The sequence below is a fragment of the Colossoma macropomum genome, unplaced genomic scaffold (genome assembly GCF_904425465.1).
Source record: "Colossoma macropomum unplaced genomic scaffold, Colossoma_macropomum, whole genome shotgun sequence".
NCBI classification, from domain to species: domain Eukaryota; kingdom Metazoa; phylum Chordata; class Actinopteri; order Characiformes; family Serrasalmidae; genus Colossoma; species Colossoma macropomum.
In genome coordinates, this window is record NW_023494788.1 from 36929822 (window position 1) to 36957397 (window position 27576).

At 37.9% G+C, this 27576-nt stretch overlaps 1 protein-coding gene across 1 annotated transcript in view; it reads left to right on the forward strand.

The window, feature by feature from the left end:
- si:dkey-237h12.3 (teneurin-3) overlaps positions 1–27576 on the forward strand; it is a 284586-nt gene that overhangs the window by 197029 nt on the left and 59981 nt on the right. Inside the window, exons 13-16 of the mRNA XM_036569289.1 lie at positions 6676–6861; positions 15516–15542; positions 20192–20338; positions 21118–21331. Of these exons, the coding sequence (XP_036425182.1) occupies positions 6676–6861; positions 15516–15542; positions 20192–20338; positions 21118–21331 (574 nt within the window). The remainder of the gene's footprint in view (positions 1–6675; positions 6862–15515; positions 15543–20191; positions 20339–21117; positions 21332–27576) is intronic.

Genomic DNA, 27576 nt, shown 5'->3' on the forward strand with positions numbered 1-27576 from the left:
ACACTAAACACTGAAACATCTAGTTGTTGAGGCTTCTGGGTGATTTTATGTAAAATAAATGTTTTCTGCTTTTTTTTCTAATGCTGAAAAATGAATAACTTGCACTAGATGGTCATTTTGATAGCATGTTAAATAAAGGGGGGTCTCTGACTTTTACAAAAGCCTATCAAATAAGATATATAGTACTCTCCAGAAGTCAAAGACCCCCTGTAGTAGTAATGATACTTACTCTAGTAATGATATAATATTTTGATTAGGCAGAATTGGAATTAATGAGAATCATTATTCACCATATACATTAACATCTGCGAGGAATTTGGCAAGAATGAATGAGAATCAAGCATCAGTGTGTCCATTAATATCTATTATGATTTTCTTTTTGCCATAGACAAAACCAGAATCTTTTTTTACTTACCATGTACATTAATATTGATTGGGAATCTGTGAACAGGAATCACAATCAGGTTTATTCAGTATCCAAGTTCTTAGGCAACCAAGAAAACTGTTTAAATTACTCATCCTGTCAGTAAGTGTGTTTTTTGCCACTGAAACACTGTGGGTCAGATTCTCGGCCAGAGATTAAGCCTAATCCCAGACTTCACAGCATTCTCAGTGAAGATTCTCTGTTAAAACGAAAATGGAGTCGAGGATTAGACCTAACTGACCCAAAATAACATTAAAACCAACACAAATAAACATAAATAAGGTAAACAATAACAAGAATTTTTATCAGATTGATTAAATGTGTACACTATTTAAAAAAACAGGTTCTTCAAGGGTTCTTTAGTAAAGGGAATTTAGGACCATGAGTTCTATTTTGATTCATTTGCATGATTAATCCCATAAAATCCTAGGCTTATTACATACTAAGCCTCATTATTTAGTAACTACAGGGACTTCAGTGTAAACTGACTGAGCTATTCTTAGATTTTAGACGTGTAACAAAACTTTGGGCCTGCTGGTGGGCCCTGGGCATTTAAGGGGTTAAATGGTTCTTTATATTGTGAAATGGTTCTTTAGGTTGATGGACAATGTGGTGCGTATAGTTCTATATATCACCGAAAACTGTCAGGCTTGTATAAAATAGCAGAACCCTTTTTGGTGCTATATAGGACCATTTTCAAAAAAAGTGCTATATAGAACCATATAAAACACGTTTTCCATCAATCCGAAAAGAACCATTTAAGCATGCATGTGGTTCTATATAGAACAAAAGAACACGAAGAACAATCTTTTTAAAGTTTTTTCTCAGTACTTTGATTTTTCTGCTCACTGTAAGTTAGATTTTTTTTCTGCTTCTTTAAAGTGACCTTGGGTATGAGCAAGGAGCTATATAAATTAATATATTCTTATTATGTTATTATATGTTGTGTATTAATAATAATATAGAATAGTAATATAATAATAGTATGGCTGTGGATTAGAACTTGGGGACCTGCCCTGAGCGAGTGCATGCAGTTTGGTGGCTGTTGGGCAAAGAAATAATTAGGCTTGTGTGAGGGGCAAATTAATGGGAGCCTATGGGAGAAACGAGAGGAGGAGAAAAAAATGACAAACAGATGAATGCAGGTCAGAACAACATTAAATTCGTGCTTGGGGGGCTGCCCTGAGATAGTAAATGCGAAGCAGAGTTTTGGGTCAAGCAGAAGTATAGTAGATAGACGTGCAGTTTTTTAACCCCATTCATTCCTGTGGGAAAAAAAATCATAATTTAACGAAGATTGTGCGAAAACTGTATGTTAGATCAAAAAGCTGTGTACAAGCACACCATTCGCGATCAGAACAAACATTCCAGAGTTGGAACATTGTCGATAACTGCGGACGAGTTAGCAGACAAAAATCTGCCAGAAAAAAACTAATAATAACACAAAGAAAAATATAAATCAGATAGCAATAGTGTTTCACATTGCTTTGTAATGTGCAATCACTATTATTATTATTATTATTATTATTATTATTATCATTATTAGAGATTACTGAGCCACACACTCTGAGCTGAGTGATGATTTAAGCATGCATTTAGCACCATACTAAGCATTCCATTACTTTGTATATGAGCCTACAAACTAAAGATGCTAACTCCAGACAACAAACATTTCTTGTTCTTTGTACATTTGAGAGGACAACTGTGTACATTTGGTTTTGTATTGAACAATTCGAGCATAATTTTTCATAATTCAAAAATAAATTTATCGCTGAGGGTAGGTTGGGTGCATTTCACAAGTGAATCGGACGATTCAGTGAACATATCAAAAAATCAATATTATTTTTTGAAATGTATCAGCACCTGCTGTTTTAACCTTCTTAAAATAATAACAAAGGAAGAAATTCAGAAGCTTTGAGAGCGTGCATGTGTGTGATAGTGTTTGTCAGCAGTGGCCGCGGCCATGGCCCGCTGGGCGTCCTCAGCGGGGTTTTTGTCTCTTCATTAGCTCCACCGTCTCACCTCAATTAAATAAACTTTAATTAATGGATGCGTGGCGTGGATCGACCCGCCGCCCACTGGGACCTGGAAGTGCTAAAAACAGATAAACACCTTGCTGCTAATGAAAAATTGATTACATCGACTGGCGCAGAAAAAGAAGCCCCCTTTAAAAGAAAAGAAATGCAGTGGTTCGCCCCGCTCTCCCCAACATTGTTAATATTCCACACAGCCAGCTCGGCGTAATCAGAGCCTTCAAGGTGTCGCAATCGAAGAAAAACTCTCAGGAAAGAGGGCGAAATAGCTTCGGCGCTCAGCCATTAGGGGGCATTCACTTAAATTCCGTTGCCACTTCAGTTGTAATTCGTCGTTTCTGTGTGTTTGTGCTTTCGTCTCTACAGAGCGCTCCTTAAGACAAGTTTCCGCTCTGATCAGGCCGTCGAAGGACAAGAGAGTAAAATGAGTCATTGAAGTAATTTTTGGTGCAGTGTTAAATTGGCTCCAGAATGGCCTTATAAAGTGAAAATTGCCGACAGCGCTGGTATTTGGACACGTCCTGGAGGGTCATTGAGGTGATAGCACTGAAGATGTAATGACGGGCTGAAGCAATGGTGGACAGGAGCAGGAATGTTAAAGGCTTTCCTCCATGAGGAGCCTCAGGACTTCTGCAGTTAATTCCCCATTTGGCAGTCTTGACAGGGTAATTCTTCTGATTCAGAATTGTCTACATAATTCAATGGTTGAATCATTCAAAGACTCCGATTTCTTTACAATGGTGGTGATAGGAACCAGGGGTTGCCATGACTACAACACAAATATAGCCATTTTATTTACTATCCAGACCCACCAGTGAATCTACATGTGTCTTCTGAGTTTTATATGGAATGTTGATGATGGTAAAATAGTGGAAAACCTGAAAAAAATTCTGCCTCACAACTCTCTACATGCTGAATGTAGAAATGATGCAGTTTGCCAGACAAATGGTTAAAATTAAGATTAATTTAAAGTTTTAGTCCCATCATTGCTGTCCAAAGAAAAATAAGTATCTCCAAAATAGTAACTTTAAAGGAAAAGGCAAAAACACTCTTACCCTTCAATGTAAGTTAATGGAAAGAGATTTTATTCAAAGTGATTTTAGACCATTTCTATTGGTCCATTTATCATGAAATTGTTACACAACATAAAAGACAGCTGGTGTGTCAAAATGATGTAAAAATAAAAAACGCCAAAAATGGAGATACATGGTTTTCTTTGGACAGCAACGATATATTGGTTGCAGCATAAAATTTAAATTGTATTATCACATGATTTAATGGGTTAATTCCATGAAATATGCTAAAAACAAAGCTTTTTGAATGAAAACTTATTGTTGGTCTAAGGCTAATAACATTTTATTTCCTCTCATTCTTCATGGCTGCGAGTAGCCAATGCTCAAGCTTGACTTCTGGACATAGGAATGACCCTAGAACTGGAATAAGCCCCTCCTGCTTTCCAGAATGAAGAGATCAGTTATTTTGTTGTAGTGCCTGAAATTGCCAAAGAAATCAAGACAGGATTAACAAACTTATGCTCCCACTGTGAGTGTGATATTTGTGTGGAAATCAAAATGACAAAACAGATAAATAAATAAGGGGTCATTCAGAGGTTCACAGAAGATCCCTCCAGAAAGTAATGAAGAGTATCACAATAAGAACGATAATGCCAGCTTTCAAAACAAATCACTTTCAGATTTGTGGCATTTCTGGCAGTGCAATCCAAAATTCAGAGCTGTGGACTCAGTGCCAGGAAATAACCGAGTAATGGTGTTGGCAGCATACCAAAAAAAGTAATTAATATATGACATCTGGACAAATATGAAGAAAATATTTGTTTGGAAATGTGCACAATGCCAGTTGTGTTGTTTGAAATAACATCTTTTGTTTTTATAAGCACTTTGTTTTGTCCTGTTGTTTTGGGGAAGAAGGAGGTTAATTAGAAGGCTATTCACACAGAGACTTCATTACACTTTCATAAGCACCGAACACCATGTTTAAAAGGCAATACTTGAGTATTTTTATACAGCTTATGTGTGTAAGAAGAACTGTATTGACGTAATTGATGGTCATTCGTTCCATTTATAACACTGTCATAAAGAACTTACAAGGCACAAGCCTGAAAGATGCCCTAAAACTAAAATTATATGGGAAAATATGTACAGAAATTATTGTATAAGTCAAAATCTTTCATAGAACTGATATTATATATGGTGTTGTTAACTAGGCCTCTGCTTTATAAGGTGCATTACTTGGGAATGATGCTTCATAACGGTGTGTAATGAAACTAAATAAATGTCTGTCACTTTAGCTTATGGACATTTGTGTCAATGCAGCGTCATTTTAAAATGTGAAATACGCAAGTACAGCTTTTTAAGTGTGTTATACAGTGTTTATGCATGTGTTATGGAGTTCCTGCATGTGCATTTTTTTTCCTCAAATAAAACATTAGCTAAACTGTCAGGTGGTAAAAATGGATCAGATGCTTGCAGATTAAAAGACAAGGTTGTAGTTTACTTGAGAGCTTTGGAGTTTCACAGTCAGAACAGGGCAGGGTCAAGACCAGAGAGCACAATAACCAAACCAAGGGAGACATCCAGAGAGAATCCAGTAACCAGCCCAAGTTCAAAAAACAAAGAGATCAATAATGTCCAGCAATCAAACCAAAAGGGCAAACACGAAAAGGCAAAGTCAAAAAACACATAAAATCAGGTCATACACAGATCAGGCTTACAGACAAAGAACGCTCAGTACGCAATGGGAACTGTTGGCAATTCTTTGCAAAGTTTTAAACTAAAGCCTTATATACAAACTAACTGATTACAAGTAATAGAAAACAGGTGTGTAGACTCAGAACTCAGGTGAGGCTGAAATGAATGTCTATTGGTTGCTGGTGATGATGAGGAGTCATGTGATCTCCCACTGAATCATGGGAACTGGAGTTTTCCAGACAATCCATTGACCCAAGTGAGCCAGCAGGCGAAAGGGAACCAGTAGAGGAGGCATCCTCAGCCGGAGGCGTGACAAAACACTACAAAGTATTAAAAAGAGAATACAAGAATAATTGCTTCAGCAAATTGCTACATTCATATCCATGTGTTTGCTTTGAATAGTAAAATAATACATCATACGTCTTCCTTACATATCATCGCTATCGGAAAACAAAACCTCATATCTCCAAAATGGTAACTTCACAGGAGGAAAAACTTTTTAATGTGGAACATAATGCTACATGTTCTTTTCCAAGTAATTTTTTGTTGTTCCGTTCACCATAATATTTTAGTACAGTCAATACAAATGAACATAAACATGGTAAACAGTAACAAGAATTTTTGGATTAAAGATGGACTAAAGTATGTACATCCTCAAAAAGTTCTTTCTTAAAAAGATGGTTCTTTAAGGATTCTTCAGTAAAAAGGATGGTTCTATTTAGAACCATGAGTTCTATATACACTGTAAAAAATGGCTCATCAGATCAACCTAAAAAACTTCATGTGGTAACAAGCAATTGAACTAGTTTTATTCAACTCAAAAATTTCTTTGATTGAAAGAATCATTTATTCAAAACTATTTATATAAGTTGAATAAAACTAGCTAATTTACTTGTTACCACTTTTTTTTTTTTTTTAAGGTTGAACTGATGAGCCATTTTTTACAGTGTAGAACCATTTTACCATGCTAAAATGGTTCTTTGCATAGTGACATGGTTCCACAACGCCACAAAAAGGAAGTGGAGTTTTTAAAAAATGTGCAAAAAAGTAAAAAACATCAAAAACGGAGATACTGTGATGATATCAACAGAAATGAGACAGCAGCATTGAGAAATCATGTTATTGATGGAAAATAATAGAATCTGCTTTGCATTAACCCCTTAAATGGCCAGGGCCAAAGTTTTATTACGCACTTTTATAATCTAAGAATAGCTCAGCCAGTTTGCACTGAAGTCTCTGTAGTTACTAAATAATAAGCCTTAGTATGTGATAAGCCTGGAATTTTAGGGGGTTAATGGGTTAAACATAAGCTGTAAGATCAAAGTGTCAGTAGTGGCCCATAGCCTCATCTTGTGTATCCTGAAGGCTCATCACCCACCATTTATTAATTAATTAATTTATTTATTTAGCCTGCCAGGGTGCAATCAAAGGCCTCTGTTCTGAGTTAAAACTGCACAGAGTGAGTTTGTTGTTTTGATTGTGGTTGTTTTTTGTGTGCGTTGTGTTTCAGAGTTGTGTGCAGCGGAGTGCAGTCCTCACGGCGTGTGTGTGGGCGGCGCGTGTCGCTGCACCGAGGGCTGGTCAGGCTCTCGCTGTGAACAGGCGGAGTGTGAACCGCGCTGTGGGGAACACGGTGTGTGCCGTGATGGGAAGTGTGAGTGTGAGCAGGGCTGGACGGGAGAACGCTGCAACATCGGTGAGTTCAGCACTCCAGCAGGGGAGATAAAGCCCTCAGAGATATGATAATAAGAATAAGTAAACACACCCTCTACAGGGAGCATAAATATGGCATATTTCTGCACATTACAGTGCACAGTACAAAAAAAAATCAACAAAACAGTTTGGGGCACCCAAACTTTTGCACAAGTCTGAGCATTCAGTTGACTTCACATAAGTATTTGAATATGTAATAACTTGATGTACTTAGAGTTGTATCTGTCTCCTGTTATAAAACAAAACATAAAACCCAAAAAATGTAACTCAACAGTTTTATCTAAACCCTTAGATGCCTGGAGTGGTACTATTTAAATGCCTTTATGTTGTTACATAATCATTTACGTAATTACCTCATGAGTTACATTCTCATTCAGTTGACGTTCTGCATCGACAGGTTTAAGTCTGCACTGTGCACTCCTGACCGATTCTGCTTCAAGGCCAAAATGGTACAAAAACATGGAAAAAAAGGTTCTTTCTGTATAACAAAACTGTACACACATCAAATTCAGTATTCAATAAAATTTCTTCTCTTCTACTTGAAGACACTATTGTGGTATTGATTGAAATTGACAGCATGCTTCTATCAATGCTGTTGATAACTGAGACTTGTAATAGGAATAAATAGAGCTGATTGCAGATCAGTGGTATCCTCACTATCTATCAGTGATAATTAGCAGCATCCCTGGAGCCCAATTAGAGACAACATGACAACAGGAGGCTCCTCCAATTATGACAGTTAGACAGAGCCACTCACTGTAAATATTGCAGATATATATAGTTTATTTTGAAGATAGATAAATTGACAGAGAGAAACTTCATTAAAAAACTGCAATCACGAAATCACAAACCTGTAAATGTGGTAACTCATCAAAATATGAATTATTAATGACTCTTAGCTCACTGAAACAGGTGGAGAAACTGTGTTGAAAGTTCACTTTCTGAACTTTTGGTCAATACCTCATTTGTGTTTGTAAGTAAAAGATGAGATATTTGATTGTTTTTTAAGTTTTTGCAGTGCAGAATCGAGTCTGAGGATGCAGAATGAAAATGTAATGTTGACTAACTATGCAATGAATTATGCCACAACATTTAAATAATTCCAGAAGTTGAAATGAACAATTTACAATGACAGTAGCTCTAGATTAACAGGCTTCCAGTCACTATGCAGTGTAGAAATAATGGACAGGTTTTCCAGTCTGACTGAATTCATCTCAATCAGAATTCTTTATGATGATAAACTCACTTCTGATGTTGTGTATCGTGTTAAAGGGGACCTATTATGCTTTTCTGGTTTTTCCTTTCCTTCAGTGAGTTATTATGGTAGCGAACAAGACCCTATTCAGTGAATGTCTGTGAATAGAATTTAAGAGTCTGAATGGCTCCATCCTCTCTGAATGTCCTCCAGATACATCTTCACTGTGTTGTGAGGTTTTCTGTATTTGTGTGTTTATGAAATATAGCGTCAGTGTTGTCGTTTTGATGAAAGTGTTTTCTGCATTAACAGCTCGTTTTTTATTTGCAGTTTGTTGGGTCTTCTCAGCCACTGTATGTTATAACTTTTTGTGCATGCTCAAAGCTCAAAGTTGACAGCAGAGGGATAAACTCTCTCCCACAGAAACCACTTTTCTCAGCTGCCTGAAACGCCCCTTTGGAATTCCAGCCCTTTTCCTTTCTTACAAGATGACACAATCTTGTAACACAGTCCTTACTGCACACTGACCAGCAAACTTGGCACACCCTCACACAGTGCACAGCAGCTACTGGAGGAGGAGGAGTGTGTTTATTGTTGTAACCATGTGGAGAAGACACTGACCAGACTTTCAGGATCGACTCTGGATCAAACTGATATGGCAGAATCGATGCTGCTGGACAAAGAGCCACAGTGGAGTTTACAGCTGCTCAGGAGAGAAGGGTCTGTCTACAGACTGCAAGACAGGGGCGGAACGTGTAGGAGCAGAACCCCTTTAGCGGTTGACCAATCAGAACAGAGTGGGCAAGATGATCAATCAGAGCACACTGGGCTCATCAGGAGGCAGGGGTTAAAGACATAGGATGTAAATCCATTCTAGTAGAGCCCAAAAATAAAATTATGAACATTGGAAATGAGCATAATAGGTCCTCTCAGTGTTGGGGTTGCTACTCAAAATAACCCATTACAAATTACTAATTTCTTCCGTCTAACTGTAACAGGATCACTTGTTATGATTAATTCCTGGGAATAGTAATCTCACTACTCATTACTTCTGATGTACTCTCTAAAGCCCAAACACATCTGTACCAACTGTACAAACCCAACAGTCCTTCCAGCACTTTATATATAATCTAACAGCCTTTCACAATAAACATCATTTAAAAGGCCTGACTGTATTCCTGCTTTTGAGCAAGACACAGTCAGTTACTGAATAAAATAATGACCTTGGCCAGCTGTTTGGAAAATAAGATGCTGTTCAGTAGAAACAGTCATAAAACAGCTGTAATCAGCTCTTTGTGAGTAAAGTTTAAATTTTTTTAGGGCTGCCTGTGAATGTAAATGGAATCAGTTTTGTATTAACATGATTAGATGATCAAACAGATGGTTGGCTGAGTTTATGGAGCTTCTGTCGCTTGCGCTGCGCTGTTCACATTCACAACATATAATTAATATATGATTTAAATACATCTCACAGAAATGGGCATGCTGAGGGGGCTGTAGCACCCCCTAATTTCAGGACTGCAACTGCTAAAAACAATAATATAATACAGAGATCTTAACTTTTTATTCATGTGAGTGAAGCGAAGACCCATGTGTGCTTGTTTTCAAGAGGAGTTTTAGAGTTTGAGTTTTTCTTTTTTATTTATATATTTTCAAAACCTGCAGTTTAGGTTAATACCCTACTTTTATTAAAGTGGGCTTAATCTTTTCCCTCAAGAACTGCTGGCCACTTTGGAGGCACATCACTTAAATACATATAGGTTGAGATGCAAAAAGAGAAAGTGTGTTCAGAGGCAGAGGCTAGTTCTGGACCCCAAAAGCAGCTCAACCCTGTTTTTAAACTAAGAAAAAATTTAAGAATCATCTAACCTTATAATAACGTTTTATCAGTGGGAGTTAAATCTCAGTACGTGACTGTGAGCGTGACACAATCAATTACCACATCACATATCAACAATCTGATTGGTTGCTGTTCAGTTAATTTGCATAAAGTTTGTCTACACTGAGAGAGCAGAGAGATGATGTAACCTCTCTTTTTCAAACACAATGTGTCATAATGCACCATAATGAGGCGAGAGACACATTGTCGTCTCTCGCCTCATTATGGTGCATTATGACACATTGTGTTTGATGTAAGGTACCAAAAAGATTCAAATGGAAAAAAGACAAATAATTTAGCATGATGTCATCATTCATGTCACATATATGCTGCTTAAAAATTCAGCATTACTAACTTACACACCTTCTTGCATCCCTGCGAGTAACATAACTCTTATTAATAACTGTAATGTGGTTAAAAGAATTTACACTGTACTATATTGCAATACTTACTGGAAAAAGTTATTACATTACTGTAATGCATTACTTTGTACTGCGTTACCCAAACACTATCCCTATCGCAGTGGGTTCTATCATGAGGAAATGAGGCCGTAAGAGAACCGGTCAGTGCAGGGCCAGACATGGGTTGCCATGGCCCAACCCATTTTGTTAACACACATACAGTACTATACAAAAATGTTTTAAAATTCCTCCATAATTCAGTGTTTGATATGTAAACAGTCATTCAGAGTGGTTTGGTAGAAATGGTTGATTGTAGGTACTCAGATGTCTTTACAGTGGTGGTGATAGGAACCAGAGGTCACCTTGACTACAACACAAATAGCCATTTTATTTATTATCCAGAACTACCAGTGAACATACATGCATCTTCTTAGTTTAATATGGAATGTTGATGATGGTAAAAAAGTTGGAAACTCTGACAGTAATAAGTTTTCTTTGGGGACTTTTCTGCCTCACAACTTCCTACGTTATGTATCCCTCCACCATAAATAGACTTTAAGGCCAAAATATTCTCCAAACTATTGTAAAACAATGTCTCAGACATCAGGCAGTGTATTCTTAACCATTTCATGTAGTAACCCAGATAGCAATGAAATTTTGGCCCAAATGTGGCCCACATCTGCAGTTCTCTTATGGCCCACATTTGCCCTTGATGTACGGCATTGACTCAGGGTGAGTCTGGCTGCCTCAACTCAGCCACAGGTCCACCAAACATGGGCCAAATCTGGGCCAAATCAATTTACCATATGCTCACCTTACATGGGCCATGTCTGGGCCAAATCCAGACCAAATAAATTTACCATATGCTCACCTTATATGGGCCATGCCTGGGGCAAATCAGGGCCAAAGCACTTAACCTCAGCTTCACTTTATATGGGCCAGATGTCATGTGTTGTGGACCAGATCCGGGCCAAATTAAATTTACCATATGCTCACCTTACATGGGCCAGGTCAGGGCCAAATCAGGGCCAAAGAACTTAATCTCAGCTTAATCAAAAATGGGCCAGATGTGTGCCAGATCAGGGTCATACCATACACTTACCCTACATCGGCCATGTTATGGGCCAGATGAAAGTACCATGTTATGGGCTGTACGTCAGGCACCGCAGCCGGCATTTCAACTTTTATTTATGGTTGAGTCAATGTTGTGAATCAAGGTTAAATCACCTTTTAATTTTTGGTCGTTTTTCAAAAGTGAATCAACATAGGTGGACATAGCATAACAATCAACAGTTTGCTGCAGTTTTCAGACCATGATGTGCATTATCATTTATTAAGCCAGTATATACTGTATTACTTTGTAAAAGTCACCGCATGCATACATGAATTTCAATGACAACACTAGAAATCATTTGGAAACAACAGCTTTAACTTGCACAGACGAAATGGGTGGAATAGCAAGTACATAGTATATATACCATATACCAAGTATATATACCATATACCAATAAACAGTTAAAGAAAAATACACAATAAAAGTCGAGTGTGCGGTACACCATTGTGCTTGATTACGTGTATACACTCATTGGCCACTTTATGTATAGCTACCCTGGATTTAAACTCACTGTCCATTTTATCAGCTCCACTTACTATATAGGTGCACTTTGTAATTCTACAATTACAGATTGTAGTCCATCTGTTTCTCTGCATACTTTCTTACCCTGTACTTCAATGGTCATGACCCTCACAGAGCAGGCATTATTTGGGTAGTGGGTCACTCTCAGCACTGCAGTGACGCTGACATAGTAATATGTGTGGTGCTGCACAGAGTCACACCGTAGTGTTACTTGAGTCTTTAAACACTTAAGACACTTAACAGCACCCTGTAGGCACTGATGAAGGACTGAAAATAACAAATTGGGCAGTAACAGATGATCTTACATTTCTAACTTTACCTCTAAAAGGACTAACAAGGCAGGTATGTAATTGGACACAGTGGAGTGGACACAGTGTTTTAAAACTCCAGCAGCACTACTGTGTCTGATCCAGTTGTACCAATACAACCCTCAATAACATACCACTACCATGTCAATATCACTGCAGTGCTGAGAAGGAAACCACCTCCCAAATGATACCTATTCTGTGGTCCAGTGAATTGATGAAGGAGTAAACAAATTATGCTGAGAAACAGATGGACTACAATCCCTTATACATTGTCTGCGCAGAATACAGTTCTCTGCTCCAAGTGACGGGCTAAAGGAGCCTCTTTTTTTGCCACTTTACCCGTTCCACCTTAAATGGTGCAGCAGGCCTCCCAAGTAGAAAATCACTTCCTGACCTCCCTCTGCAGTTCGCGCCACAGCAACGCAGTGACGTGGTCATATGCAAACAGACTTAACTAGTTAAACTAATTTAGGTGTAAAAAGTGTCCAGTGAGTGTATACATAGAGCATGTGTGAGAGAGAGAGAGGCAGACAGAGAACAAACATCTGATCCCTACCCTTCAATGTTAAATATACTCGGCACTTAACAGATGTGGAGGTCTCTTGTCAATTTTATTGTCACCGCCAGCTTGTGATTGTGGATTCTTCAAGGCTACATCTAAAATAAAAAATAAGCAAAATTAGTAATAAACACTCACGAGATAAATGAGAGTTAGCTTATAAATGATCCTAAAAGAACAGCAGCCAGTACAAAAAAGCAAAGCAGGTGAGCAGTTGTTTCAAATACATAATGCTCTTAGTAAAACATTACTTAATTAATATTAAGAGTATTAAATCAGTATTTGTACAAGTTTTTAAATTACTTGCGTATCAGAAGGAATAACTGGAAGTTAATATAAAAGTCATCATTTTATTGTCGTTAAAATCTCTTACATTATTTTGTGAGAGCAAACAATTAAAACAGTGACTCGCTAGTTTAGCATAGCAGACAGGGGTTAACTAGCTAACCTAGCTAGCTAACTGTTAGCAATTGATGCTTATTTTCGTTTTAACATATAAACAGTCTGATACTAACAAATTAGCTATGGGACCACATTCAAGTAAATGCGTGACTGAAAACTGTTGGTACGTCAAATAAACTAAGCATTACTTACCAAATGCGTTTTGAAACCTCCCGAAGTTTCCAGAAGCAGCTCTGAGCGCCGTTCTCGCCCCGTTGAACGTTGATGACTCATTCAGCGCATGCGCACTCGGCCCGCCTCAAAAGAGGTGGAGTCTAGCCGCCTAAATATGGGTGGGCTTGGAAAAACGCTTAAATTTAATGTATACTCATCATTTATCATTTTTAACTTGATATAAATGTTCAGTTTGTGATACAAATTGCATTTCACCATCATATTTGCTTAATTTTCTTCATAAACTTCACTTTCTAGATATTGTTGTTCTTGTTTTCCATTTATAATATATGAATTTAGATTTCTGAAGTAGTTTCATGATCAAAAATAATAAAATGCTAAAAAAATAATAATTATGGTCATATTTATAATGCAAACGTTGAAGTTAAAATTGTGATGTTGATTTATAAGTATTTAGTTAAACTTTTCAGAACCATTTAACATTGAACATTGTTTCAGCATTTTATCAACATTGAAACTGACATTTTTTCAACAATATTTCAATGTTGAAGGTCGGTCAGGTGCCCAGTGGAATGTTGCAAGTCAGGTATACCAAGTATATCCCATAGGTATGTACCAAAAGAGTGCCAGAGGAATTCAGTTCAGCTCAGGACCCAAAAATGGATAACATGTTCATGTTATATGGACCAGGACATTTTATCACAGGTCCACTTTAGATGAGTTAGATAAACACCAAAACAATTTAGCAGATCTGCATTACCAGCACATCACCCCTAATCCTCATCCTGCCTCAAACCACCTAAAACCTAGTAATAGAGCTGTTCTACATAGTAATAGACAAATACTGCTTTTGCCAATTATTTCAATTTATTAAGGTCAAATGATAAAATCAATATGCACATCCAAAATAATGTCATCCTTAACTGGGCCATATTTGGCCTACAATCTGTCTGTATAAATGAAAGCCATTGTATAAAAATGATTTTTGAAATGGAACTTCAAAGTTTACAGAGAGGATGATCTAATTTTCTCTGTGTGGCACCTTGACAGCAAAAGTACAATCACCTTTCATTTTCATCATGGATGTGGGGATGGTAAGCAGTGTGAGGCAAGAGGATCATTTGGCCCAAGTCTGGCCCACACAACGCATGCCGTAACCCAAGTCTAGCCTGGCTCAGGACATTTGGCCTAATTCTGGCCCACACAACACATGCCATAACCCAGGTCAAGCCTGGCTCAGGACATTTGGCCCAATTCTGGCCCACACAACACATGCCGTAACCCAAGTCTAGCCCGGCTTGTGATATTCGGCCCAAGTCTGGCCCACACAACACGTGCCATAACCCAGGTCTAGACCGGCTCCTGACATTTGGCCCAAGTCTGGCCCACACAACACGTGCCGTAACCCAGGTCTAGCCCAGCTCCTGACATTTGGCCCAAGTCTGGCCCACACAACACATGCCGTAACCCAAGTCTAGCCCGGCTCATGACATTTGGCCCACGTCTGGCCCACACAACACGTGCCGTAACCCAAGTCTAGCCCGGCTCATGACATTTGGCCCACGTCCAGCCCATGCAACACTTGCCAGTGCCGTAACTGAGCCGTAAGAGCCGAAAGTGGCACAGATTAGGCCCAAATGTGCCTGCTATCTGGAAACTTTCTGTGAGGGAGCTTTTAGAGGTGGACATCTGGTTCCTGTCACCACCACTATGAACAATTCTGACTCTCTACAATGGAGCATTTCACACTATATAATTCTAAATGATTTTGATGACTGAATTATATTGATGTTTCGAAAATCCCCTTTTCAAAAAAAAGCCTTACTTTTTACTCTATTCATGCTTATTTGTAATTATTCTAATGTTGTTTACAGGCAAAAACACATTTACTGCCCAGACAAACAATTTTAAACCATTTCCGAGGCTCTCTAAGGCTTTTGCAGAACTGTGTACAATACAGCAATTTGCAAGATGCTTATAAGACATATTACTACCTTGATTCAAAGTGATCCCTTTCTGCTTTTCTCTCTTTCACATTGTCTCTATCAATCTACCTCTCTTTTTCTTTCTCTTTCTCTCATAGCTCACTTTCTGGATGGTAAAATCAAAGGTACTGTGTCCCCTTTTATCACCGTGTTGCCTGAGTGTATCTAATGAATCTGTGTTTTTCCTTTCACCCTTTTTGCTCTCAGATTTCTTTGGGTAACTTTATCTCAGGTTATCTGAGAGAGGTTGAAATGATCGTCACGCTCGGAAGCCGTTTCTCGCCATTGACTTCCACTTTCCCTGCCCTCTCTATGATCTCGATTTTGAACAAAGCAATGCAAATATCACCAAATGTCATATTTACTGGAGCGAGGTTGAGCCTGTGCGTATAATTTGGTGCCCCCGGAGGAGGTGTATGTGTGTACACGTGCTTCCTGCGCTACATCTGAACCTTTTTAATTCTTTTTTTTTTGTTTGTTTAATTTCCTGGATTGTCTCTTCGTGATAGCAGACTGGATAGGATACAGAGGTAACGGTTGTGCTGGCCTGAGGAGAGCATGTGGCTCTAGTCCCCCTCACCACTGCCCCCAAAGCATGACACTCATTGTCTATGCATACTGTCTATTACTGTCTATTACTGTCCATGTGCACAGCTTTCCTATGGTTGGTTGTATGTAACCATTGGTCACCATGGTGCAAAATTACATATGCACACATATGCAAATGACCATGCATAAACATAAACATGCAAACACATGCAACCTACATGCACACTCATGCACCGGCGGGAAACCCTCCGGGCCTTCTAGGCCTTCAGAGACGGCCAAATGATTTCTGGGAGCTAAAAATACATTTTTATTTAACAATTTAAGATTTATCATTCATCAAGTAATGGCATCATTCTTGTAGCAATTACTTGGTAATTAGCGTCCTACTTTATTAAGCAGTAACTACACTCTTAAAAAAGATGGTTCTTTAAGGATTCTTTAGTAAAAAAAGTTCTGTGCAGAACATTGAACACTCAAAGAATTCTTTGCATGATTAAAGGGTTCTTTGCATCATGAAAGGGTTCATCAGATTGAATGGGAATGTGCTGTACACAGTTCTGTATAGAGCCTTTTTGAAAATGGTTTTAGATAGCACTTAAACTGGTTCTTCTATTGTTGTGGTGTGAAGCTTGTATCAATAGAAGAACCCTTTTGGGTGCTATATGGAACTATTTTCAAAAAGGTTATATATAGAACCATCTGTAACACATTCATCCACATTTTCCATAAGTCTAAAGATCTTTTATGATGCAAAAAGTCCTTTAATCATGTAAAGGGTTCTTTGAATGTTCATGGCTCTATACAGAACCATTTTCTTTACTAAAGAACCCTTGAAGCACCATCTTTTTTAAGAGTGTAGAGTGACATAAGCTTGACCAGAGCACTTTTATTTGTGTATTATACATCATAATCTTTGCACGACAAATTAAGTGTCCATTATTAAGCCCTTATTAGGTCTAATCAAACAAGTAAACTAAATTCTCAAGAATTACCAGTTATGCCCTTAAAATCTCAGGCTTATTACATACTAAGGCTTATTATACAATAAATACAAGGACTTAAATGAGCTTTTCTTAGTTTTTAGAAGTGTGTAATTAAAGGCCTTGGCCATTTTGACGGTTAACCAATTACTTTTTTTTCAAACATTATTTAACAGAAACTAGGATAATTAAGAATCTTCAAGAGAGTTTGTGATGTTCTTATCAAGCCAGCAGTTGGCAAATAACTGTCTGCTCATTCCTACATTATTAATTAGTGACTACAGTGCATTAAGCATTTTCTAGAGCATTTTATTTGTGAATATAGGGCAGTTTTTCTTTATAATCTTAAAGTGATCTGCCTATAATTGTGTGGGACAGAAACATCAAAGTGGGAGAGCATTAAGACTCTGTATGACATTATATTGTATGGTATATAGGTTGCTGCTTTAAATTTAAAATGTGCTTACTTTACGAAGAAAAAGGTCTTACAAATATGGGACTGAGACTATTATTTTTGTGGTGTGTGGTGCTGAAGTGTTTGAGTCTCAATACTTGTCTTTAACTTGTCTGTTATCTACAGTACTAGATAATACACAAAGTGCTCTGTAAAATGCTTAATTCACTCTAGTTACTGCATAATAAAGTAGTAATAAGCAGCCAGATCATTAGTAATAATTGGCTTGATAAGTTACTTACCACCTAAGTTTATAAGGTTTAATAATAATGAAAGAAAAGCGCTCTGGAACATGCTTGTTTCATCCTAGTTATTGCTGAACATGGTATATAGTATATGTATATGTGTATGTTAATAATAAATAGTAGTATAAGCTGTCTTTTAATTATTGATTATTGGCTTGTTAATGCTAAATAAGCAGATTTCTTGATGATGCTTTATGATATCTCCCTACATTGAAGTGTTAGCAATCAACCAATTACTCCAGGCCTTCTAAATACATTCTAGATGCTTTAAAAACATCACTGATACAAGCTGTACTCTAAGCAGGTTTGGGTTAGTTGTTTCTGAATGGGAAACAATGGCGGCAGCTCTATGCCAGAACCCTTTACTATAAGTATCACTGTAAAACTAATATATGCGAGGTAAAAATATATGTCTGTTGCAAGCTTCAAATGTCCATGTTTAATCAACAATGGGCGAAAAATGTACACAGGCATTAGCTTAGCACTAGCATTATATTAGAAATTCTATAAACATGCAGGTTTTTTGACAAGGTTTTAATATGTATGGCCCAAACTGAAGGCCTAGCTCTAAAGGTCACACCACTGAACACATAAATACTCAGCCACACGTAAGTAGATATGCTTAAATATAAACATGCACAAATGTGAACAAATACACATGTACTCATAAACCTATTCAAGTTGACATGTGCAGGCCCCCACACATGCACACATGCATGCATAAACCCCTACAGTCATGCACACATACACTGAGTTGCCAGTTAATTAGGGTCACCTACCTTGTGGCTACACTCACTGGCCATTTTATCAGAAACACCTCACATATAGGTGCCCTGTGTGAGCAAACACAACACTCATGCACTCACATACACACTCACAAGAACATAAGCACTCAGGCACACGAAGGCCACCACTGTCCGAGATTTTCACTGTCTTGTGTTCCTCACTTTGTCTCTCTCTTATCTCCTGGTTTTGACGTAATATTGAACAGTTGCTAAGCTTCCTTAGTTTAGCAATTCCTTTTTCTGACTTCAGCCAGTCTCTGATAAAGGAGATGATAGCACTGGAGTAACCAAACATGTCTGACCCAAATCTTCCCTCTATTTGTTCTGAATGAGCTGTGAATTCACATGGATTCACATCACATTTGAGTTATAATAAAATAGTGAGCAATTATGTCTATGAAGAAATGGGACTGATTAACCAACTGAATCAATTGAGAAATTGTATATATTGAGAAACTGGATCATTTGAGAGATTTGTTTTATTGAGAAACTGGTACTATTGAGAAAGCAAATCCACTGGGAAATTAGGTTTATTGAAAATTTTATATGTTAAGACAGTGAAACTATTAAAAACTGGATTGAATTTATTGATAAATTGGGTTTATTAAGAAAGTAGCACTGTTGAGAAAGTGCATATATTGAGAAATTGGGTCTATTAAGCAATCTGATCAACTGAGAAATAGAATTTACTTAAAAATTCATTCTGGTGACAAATTCGAAATTAGATGTATTGAGAAATTTGGTCTATTGAAAATTACATGGATCAGGCGTAACATTATGACCACCTCCTTGTTTTTAAGCTCATTGTCCATTTTATCAGCTCCACTTACTATATAGGTGCACTTTGTAGTTCTACAAATACAGACTGTAGTCCATCTGTTTCTCTGCATACTTTGTTATCCTTCATCCTCTAGTCCTTCATCAGTGGTCACAGGACGCTGCCCACAGGACGCTGTTGGCTGCATATTTTTGGTTGGTGGACTATTCTTAGTCCAGCAGTGACACTGAGCTGTTTAAAAACTCCAGCAGCGCTGCTGTGTCTGATCCACTCAGACCAGCGCAACACACACTAACACACCACCACCATGTCAGTGTTACTGCAGTGCTGAGAATGATCCAACACCCAAATAGTACCTGCTCTGTGAGGGTCCATTGGGGTCCTGACCACTGAAGAACAGATTAAAAAGGGGCTAACAAAGTATGCAGAGAAACAGATGGACTACAGTCTGTAATTGTAGAACTACAAAGTGCACCTATATAGTAAGTGGAGCTGATAAAATGGAAAATGAGCGTAGAAACAATGAGGTGGTCATAATGTTATGCCTGATCGGTGTATGTCTAAAGAGAAATCGCATGTATTGGGAAATTCGATCTATTGAGAAATTTGATTTGTAGAGAAGTTGAGTCTATTGAGAGATTTGGATTTATTGATAAGTTGGGTTTATTGAGAAACTGAGTCTGTTAAAAGTTTGGATCTATTGAGATATGGGATCTATTGATACATATTCCAGAAAGAGCAAAACATCACCATGCTTATTCTAATATGAATGTATAAACTATGGTTTCATGTGAAATTACAGCTCTTTTCCTATGTCCCGTCTGATGTCTCTGAAATGTAAAAGTTTCAGACATTTGATTGACTGAGACACATTCCCCATGTTATCCCTCTTTGTCTGAGATGTGACTTGTGCATTAGTACTTGACCCCTGTGTTGGGTCGCTGGCTTGCTGGTGTTTGTGACTGCTGAATTTGTCCCGGTAGACAGCTGTCCCGGCCTGTGTAACAACAACGGCAGGTGTGTCCTGGACCAGAACGGCTGGCACTGTCTTTGCCAGTCAGGATGGAGAGGGGCGGGGTGTGACGTTGCCATGGAAACGCTCTGCTCTGACGGCAAGGACAACGAAGGAGGTGAGAATTAGTTTGATTAACTAGGGAATACAGTGCAAATGAATGTATCTTGGTTCAATGCAGTAATTTTGTAAAATATTCTTGATCTAAGTTGCTTATGCTTGGATGGTCCCTTGGATGGAAAACTTTTTAACTTTTTCTTTGTTTGTTTGTATTTTATTCATTTACACCATTGGAAATCCCAGATGCCCTTAGCATTGTGTTCCATGATGAATGGGGCAAAATTTGCATTATTAGTTTTTTTGCTTCTCTGAGAAAGTTACAGTTTTAGATATACCAGGATTTCAAAATGCTGGTGCAACAGCAGAGTTAGATTAAGGTTATAGTAGTCTAGCAAGCCAGATTTCTGGGTATCAGCAGAAAGTTTGGAAGTTTTCATTTCTTTGGTTGGCCAAGAACTGCCTACTTTTGCAGAAGGGGCTGTGTGACTGACATGCAAATCAACCAATCTCAACCCATTCTTTTGGCATGAAATATAGTTGTAGGCAAATTGCAGAGGTGATACAAAAAAAACACACCTGTGGGAAATCTGCTGGCAATGTACAGCTATAATCTTGTCAGTGATTTAAATAAATCATCCAAATAACTTTTCAAAATGAAAGATCATGAGTTTGTTTTTTAATCTAGTGATTGTGCTCTGAAAGACTTGCTAAAGAAAAGGCAACAGCCTGCAGCTGAAGCATATTTCTCAAGTCAAAACAGAAGTCCAGGGTGCTTATATGAAACTGCAGCAGATGTTATTTAAACATTGTTACTGTGGTTTCCTGCTGTTTCTACAGATGGCCTGCTGGACTGTATGGATCCAGATTGTTGCCTGCAGAGTTCTTGTCAGGATCAGCCTTACTGCAAAGGGGCACCAGACCCCACCACGGCCCAACAAAACCCCCAGACCTCTTCCACTCCACCCACCCTGGCCTTCTACCAGCGGGTCAGCTTCCTTGTGGCTCCAGGAGGAACTCATCGGCTTCCTGGAGAAAACCCGTTCAACAGCAGGTCAGCTGAGCTTCATCACTAATGGAGAACTAAAAGTGAAAATATAGGAGATGTCCAAAATAACGGAAACATGACATGTAGTACTCATACACATTGGCCATTTTATCAGAAACACCAACCATATACAGTGGCATGCAATAGTTTGGGCACCCATGGTCAAATTTTCTGTGACTGTGAATAGTGAAGTCAGTAGAAGATAAACTGATCTCCAAAAGGCATAAAGTTAAAGACGACAGATTGTTTTCAACATTTTAAGCAAGATTTGTGTTTTATTTTTGTTTTGTGCAATTTTAGAGTGAAAAAGGAAAAGATCACTATGCAAAAGTTTGGGCAGATTTGAGCTCTCAGATAACTTTTACCAATTTCTCAGACCTTAGCTTGTTAGGCCTATGGCTTGTTCGTTCACAGTCTTCGTTAGGAGAGACCAGGTGATGCAAATTTCAAAGCTTTATAAACACTCTGACTCCACAAACCTTGTCCCAACAACAAGCAGCCATGGGCTCTTCTAAGCAGCTGCCTAGCACTCTGAAAATTAAAGTAATTGATGCCCACAAAGCAGGAAAAGCCTGTAAGAATATAGCATTTTTATGTAGCAGTTTTCTCAGTTTGTAATGTAATTAAGAAATGGTAGTTAACAGGAACAGTGGAGGTCAAGTTGAGGTCTGGAAGACCAAGAAAACTTTCCAATAGAACTGCTCGTATGATTGCTAGAAAGGCAAATCAAACCCCCTGTTTGGCTGCAAAAGACCTTTAGGAAGATTTAGCAGACCCTAGAGATGCAGTGTTCTACTGAGCAGCAACACCTGCACAAACATGACCTTCATCAAAGAGTCATCAGAAGAAAACTTTTCCTGCATCCTCAGCACAAAATTCAGCATGAAAAATTTGGAAAGAAACATCTAAACAAGGCCTCTGCATTTTGGAAACAAGTCCCGTGGACTAATAAAGTTAAGATAGAACTTTTTGGCTGCAGTAAGCGAAGGTATGTTTGGAGAGAAAAGGGGTGCAGAATTAAATGAATAAGAACATCTCACCAACTTTTAAGCACAGGAGTGGAATGATCATGCTTTGGGCTTGTGCTGCAGCCAGTGGCACAGGGAACATTTCACTGGTAGAGGGAAGAATGAATTAAATTAAATACCAGCAAATTCTGGAAGCAAACATCACACCATCTGTAAAAAAGCTGAAGATGAAAACAGAATGGCTTCTACAACAGGATAATGATCCTAAACACACCTGAAAATGCATAGTAGACTACCTCAAGAGGCGCAAGCTGGAGGTTTTGCAATGACTCTCACAGTCTCCTAACCTAAACATCATCGAAATGTGTGGATCAAACTCAAAAGAGCAGTGCTTGTCAGACAACCCAACAATCTCACAGAAGCCTTTTGCAAGGAAGAATGGGCAAAACTCCACCAAACAAGAACTGAAAAGATCTGTGATGCTTGCCAAAAAGGTGGTGTTAATAAGTACTGACCATGCAGGGTGCCCAAACTTTTGGTTCAGGCCCTTTTTCTTTTTTGTTATTTTGAAACTGTAAAAAATGCGAATAAAAAAAGTAATCTTGCTTAAAGTATTCAAGAAATGTGTCATCTTTATGCCTTTTGAAAATCAGGGCATGTTTTACTATTCACAGTAACAGAAATTTTCACCAGGTGTGCTTAAACGTTTTCATGCCACTGCAGGTGCACTTTGTAGGTTTGCAGCCTCAGACCTCTATAGTGTTCCTGAGAGAATGACCAATAAGTATTTCATGTAATGTTTGTTATTTTGAGCACACACTTTTTTTCATAATATTAAAGACATTTTTTTCTAAAGGCTTATGCTTAAATGCTTGAAATTTGTTTGTAGCCTGTAGGAAGTTCATCCCGTGTGGCTCTTCATGAAACTCCTGAGAGGACGCCACGATCACTCCTTAAAACAGACCACTCTGTTAATCTGTATATACATTATTTTACAGTTTTTGATGACTGCTTTTCTAAAATGTGGGAAACAGTAGAATGTCCTTTCAGCTGTGTGCTGTTGGCTGAACCTGTACATTTAGTATCAGCATGCAGGTGCAGTTCACTACGTTTATCATCGGCATCCTGCTACACATTAGTGTGAGGGCTGATGTTCAGGGATGTGTGAGGTTAGTTTGGGATAAAAATGAAGAGCAAAGCACTGTTCGGAAGTTGTTTTAGAGCTTTGAGGTTTGTATGGGCATTTTGAGAGGTTCAGACAGATTGTGTAACCCTGAAAAGTCTAGAGTCATTTTGCTCAGCGTTTGATTTACATTATTTATGTTATGAATTACATTTACATTTCATTAACATTCTGTAAGGACAGGATGGAGTCTGCACTTCTGAATTTTGTTCATTTCAATGTTTTCAGCCAAAATTGTAAAAAGATGGCACTTTCAGTTTGCAACCAAAAGAGGAAAAATGGAAGAAAATCTAGACCAGGGTTATTGTAGTTTTTAAATTTGAATTAATTTACATTTTTATTTAGTTATTTAGTCTTTCATTTTGATTTTAGATTTCAGTTTAGTTTCAGGTAGCTGTGAGGGTGCATTAATAATTTTAGTCTAGGTTTTATTTTCTGAAAAGTAGTAGTTTTTAGTTAGTTCCAGTTTTAGTTTTAGTTTCAGTTTTTAGTGTTATGATGAAGGCTGTGATAGCAGGTATTTGATAAGAATAGAAAAAACTAAAGCAGCAATAGGCTGAGCTCAGCTTGGCTCCAGCTTTCCTTAAAGACCAAAGGCAAAAACATACTTTTCAACTCTCATTCACACTTAAAAAACTAAAACGAAAGTTTTTTTTTCTTTCTAAAGAAAAAAACTAATACATTCCATTTTGTATTAGTTAGTTTTGCAGTGGACATTATAGTATTGATTTAGTTTTTTTGTTTTGAAAAACTGGTTTAGTTTTTTTACATTTTTCATTTCTAGTTTTTTTAGTCATAGTTTTAGCGAAATATAATAACCCTGATTTAGACCAAAACAACATTTTAAGTAGCCGTACTATAAAATGTTAAAACCTAACACTTTAATTTAGCTAAAAAATGAGAAATAGTGATTATTACTTGTTTGTTTTCCTCGCTCTTCTACACCGGTTAACACAATCTGCTGATTAAACAGTTTGATCAGCAGATTAACAGTGAAAATATTGGCCATGCGGAACTATTTCACAATTTCTACGAGGAACGTTAGGCATGAGAATTATAATCTCTTTTTATACAGAGCATTAAGACGCCCAAGATCTTCTCCACTGCATCTCTGATAGCTCCTGAAAACACAACTACACAGAACAACAGAAGCAGAAAGGAAAGTTTCTGTGAGCACATCGACACCATCTATACACTCAGTTTTAAAAATTGCTAAAAAAGTCTAAAATCTTTGCAAAGAACAACTATAAAATGATGGAATTCATTGCTTTGGGTGGCTGACTGTTCTTGGTTGTCTAAGATGCTGGATTTTGTGGCACATTATGTAGCCTCTGTAATAATTTTAGTACATTTGTTTTATGTAAGTTGTTTTATTTATTGTCAGCTCTTCTCTGGGTCGTGCTGATTAAATGCATTTGTGAAGCGATGGTGACTGACATTGTATTTGGTGCCTTTTACAGACTGACTGACCGTGATTTTTTTTTCTTTTTCTGAAGTTGTCACAATGTCTTTTACCTGAGTTGTGACTGAAGTGTTTTGTGTTCTATCTATTTTTGTTCTACCTGCGCTGGTGACCTTGACGCTGTTTGATGTTGCAGTGCTGTTGTTCCCTGTGGGTACTGGATCTGTGAGGGGAACAGAGGGACGTATCTGTTCAGCTGAACAGCATAAACAACACAGCATTGTCACAGCTCCTGGACTCTGATATTGTTTCTTTGCACGTTTGGTCTCACAGGTCATGGTCAGTTATCTTCTTGTAGAAAAAGGAAAGAGTGACAGATAGATGGCCGAGTGGTCACATGATATGGTGCAGTGCCAATGTTTGTATCCTTGCAGCAGGTAGTATTAGGCGGTATTGTAGTGAAGCCCATTAGAGATTAAACTGTGTTAAGACCAAGAACTGGACACATCGAGACCAGCACCATAAGAATGCAAGTCAAGAAAAATTGAAAAAAAAAGCTTGAAATGTGTTTGTAGTTAATATTACCCTTATTATATATGATACATACCGCAATACTGCATCAAAACAATGAATGGTCACATAAACTGAGTCTGTTCTACAGTTTCTCATTAGATTGAATGAATAACTGCCTCTAAATGTAGGTATTGTGATATAAACTGAGTCTGTTCTACAGTTTCTCATTAGGTAGAATGAATAACCAGCTCTAAATGTAGGTATTGTGATATAAACTGAGTCTGTTCTACAGTTTCTCATTAGGTTGAATGAATAACTGGCTCTAAATGTAGGTATTGTGATATAAACTGAGTCTGTTCTACAGTTTCTCATTAGGTTGAATGTATAACTGGCTCTAAATGTAGGTATTGTGATAAAAACTGAGTCTGTTCTACAGTTTCTCATTAGGTTGAATGAATAACTGGCTCTAAATGTAGGTATTGTGATATAAACTGAGTCTGTTCTGCAGTTTCTCATTAGGTTGAATGTATAACTGGCTCTAAATGTAGGTATTGTGATAATAACTGAGTCTGTTCTACAGTTTCTCATTAGGTAGAATGAATAACTGGCTCTAAATGTACACTACAGCCACACAACAGTAGCATATATGTGGGCAGATCATGGATAGGTCAATAGAAAGAGTTCTGAAAGTTTTCCAGAAAGTGACCTCTTCCTGGCTGTCTAACTGCTGAAACAATAGAAATAAAATTAGCGGGTAGTGCTAAGCTTTTGATTAAGCCTTGATGAGGAAGAACATTCTCCACCCAGACACTCCTGTTGTTCACATATTCAGAAATTATCCTGCAATTAGCTGGCAGCTAAAAGATTGCAGGTCGGCTGCTAAATGGCGCTTGGTGGAATAATTTGCTGTAATTGTCCATGTCCATTGTCCAACCAGTTGACTCTCATAGAGGGCAAGTGGATGAGAGGAGACAGAAAAGTCAAGTTTTATACTGATGAGTCTTCAAGCAATAGTTCAGCAAAATTTACACGGTTTTACACAGTTTATCCACCTTACCCCAAATATCCATCAGCAAAGGTCTGTTTGGTGTCTGAAATTTGCTTCTTTAGTTTTAGCACTGGAGTGGCTTACTATGCCTATTAGAGCTAGGCCTTGATCAAAAATGAGGAAAAACACCTCTATGATAGTTTTACTTTTTTTTTAGCTCCCCTTCAGATTTTAGTAGTATTTTAATGCTAAGCAAACAGCTACATTTCTTGGCTGTTCTATATTAAACACAGAAATCTGAAGCTTGTAACAGACATTATCATATATTTGAACTGATATGCATCAGTGTCTGTGTTTACATGCAGAGATTTTTGCCAATTCAATTGAATGCATTTAAGACTGAGGTGTTTATGTGCACACTGTCCTGAACAATTTGATGGATAACCTGCATTTACATTTGCACCACAAGTAATCCAATCCAAAATGACATGCATGAGTAGAGAACAGCTTAGCGTAGACAACGAGCATCACGTGAGTCCAGTCAGAGTGAGACGAGCAGCAGTGAGCAGTGCTTGTGTTTTTAATTCCTTTAAAATGATGTCAGACTCAGAAAAAAACGTACTTCACCTGTGCTTATTAAAGAAGGGCGAGAGGAAGACATTGTGTTCTGAGACACATAAGCTGGACACCCGTCCCACCGCCGTCTTTTAAAGCTCTAAGCTTAAACTTCATCTTTTCTGCAGACCAGTTTCTGCTTCCGCCATGTTGAACGTTATAAACTTTTGCTATGACACAAACGCACACGCGCAGAACGTACTTAAACTTCCCGATTGGGAATGTAATCAGATATAGGCATTTACCTATTTAACGGATTATTTACAGCATTACCCACTTCGTTCAATCCGATAGAAATTGTATTCCGAATGGACTAGTCTATTCTGATTGAGGGTTTACATGGACATATTCGATTCTGATTGAGCTATTAGTCAGATTGTTAAAAAATTATTAGGCTGCATGTAAATGTGTTACAGTGACTCTGACATTCCTGAAAACTAACCCCAACCTGCTTGGACTATGATTGTATTCACAGTCAGAGATGTATCTAGACCCTCAAGAAGGACTAGAGTTTTATTATGAAATTGGTTCTATTCCTTGTAAATCAAAACATGATTGGTTGATCCCTCTGTCGCTTTCTAA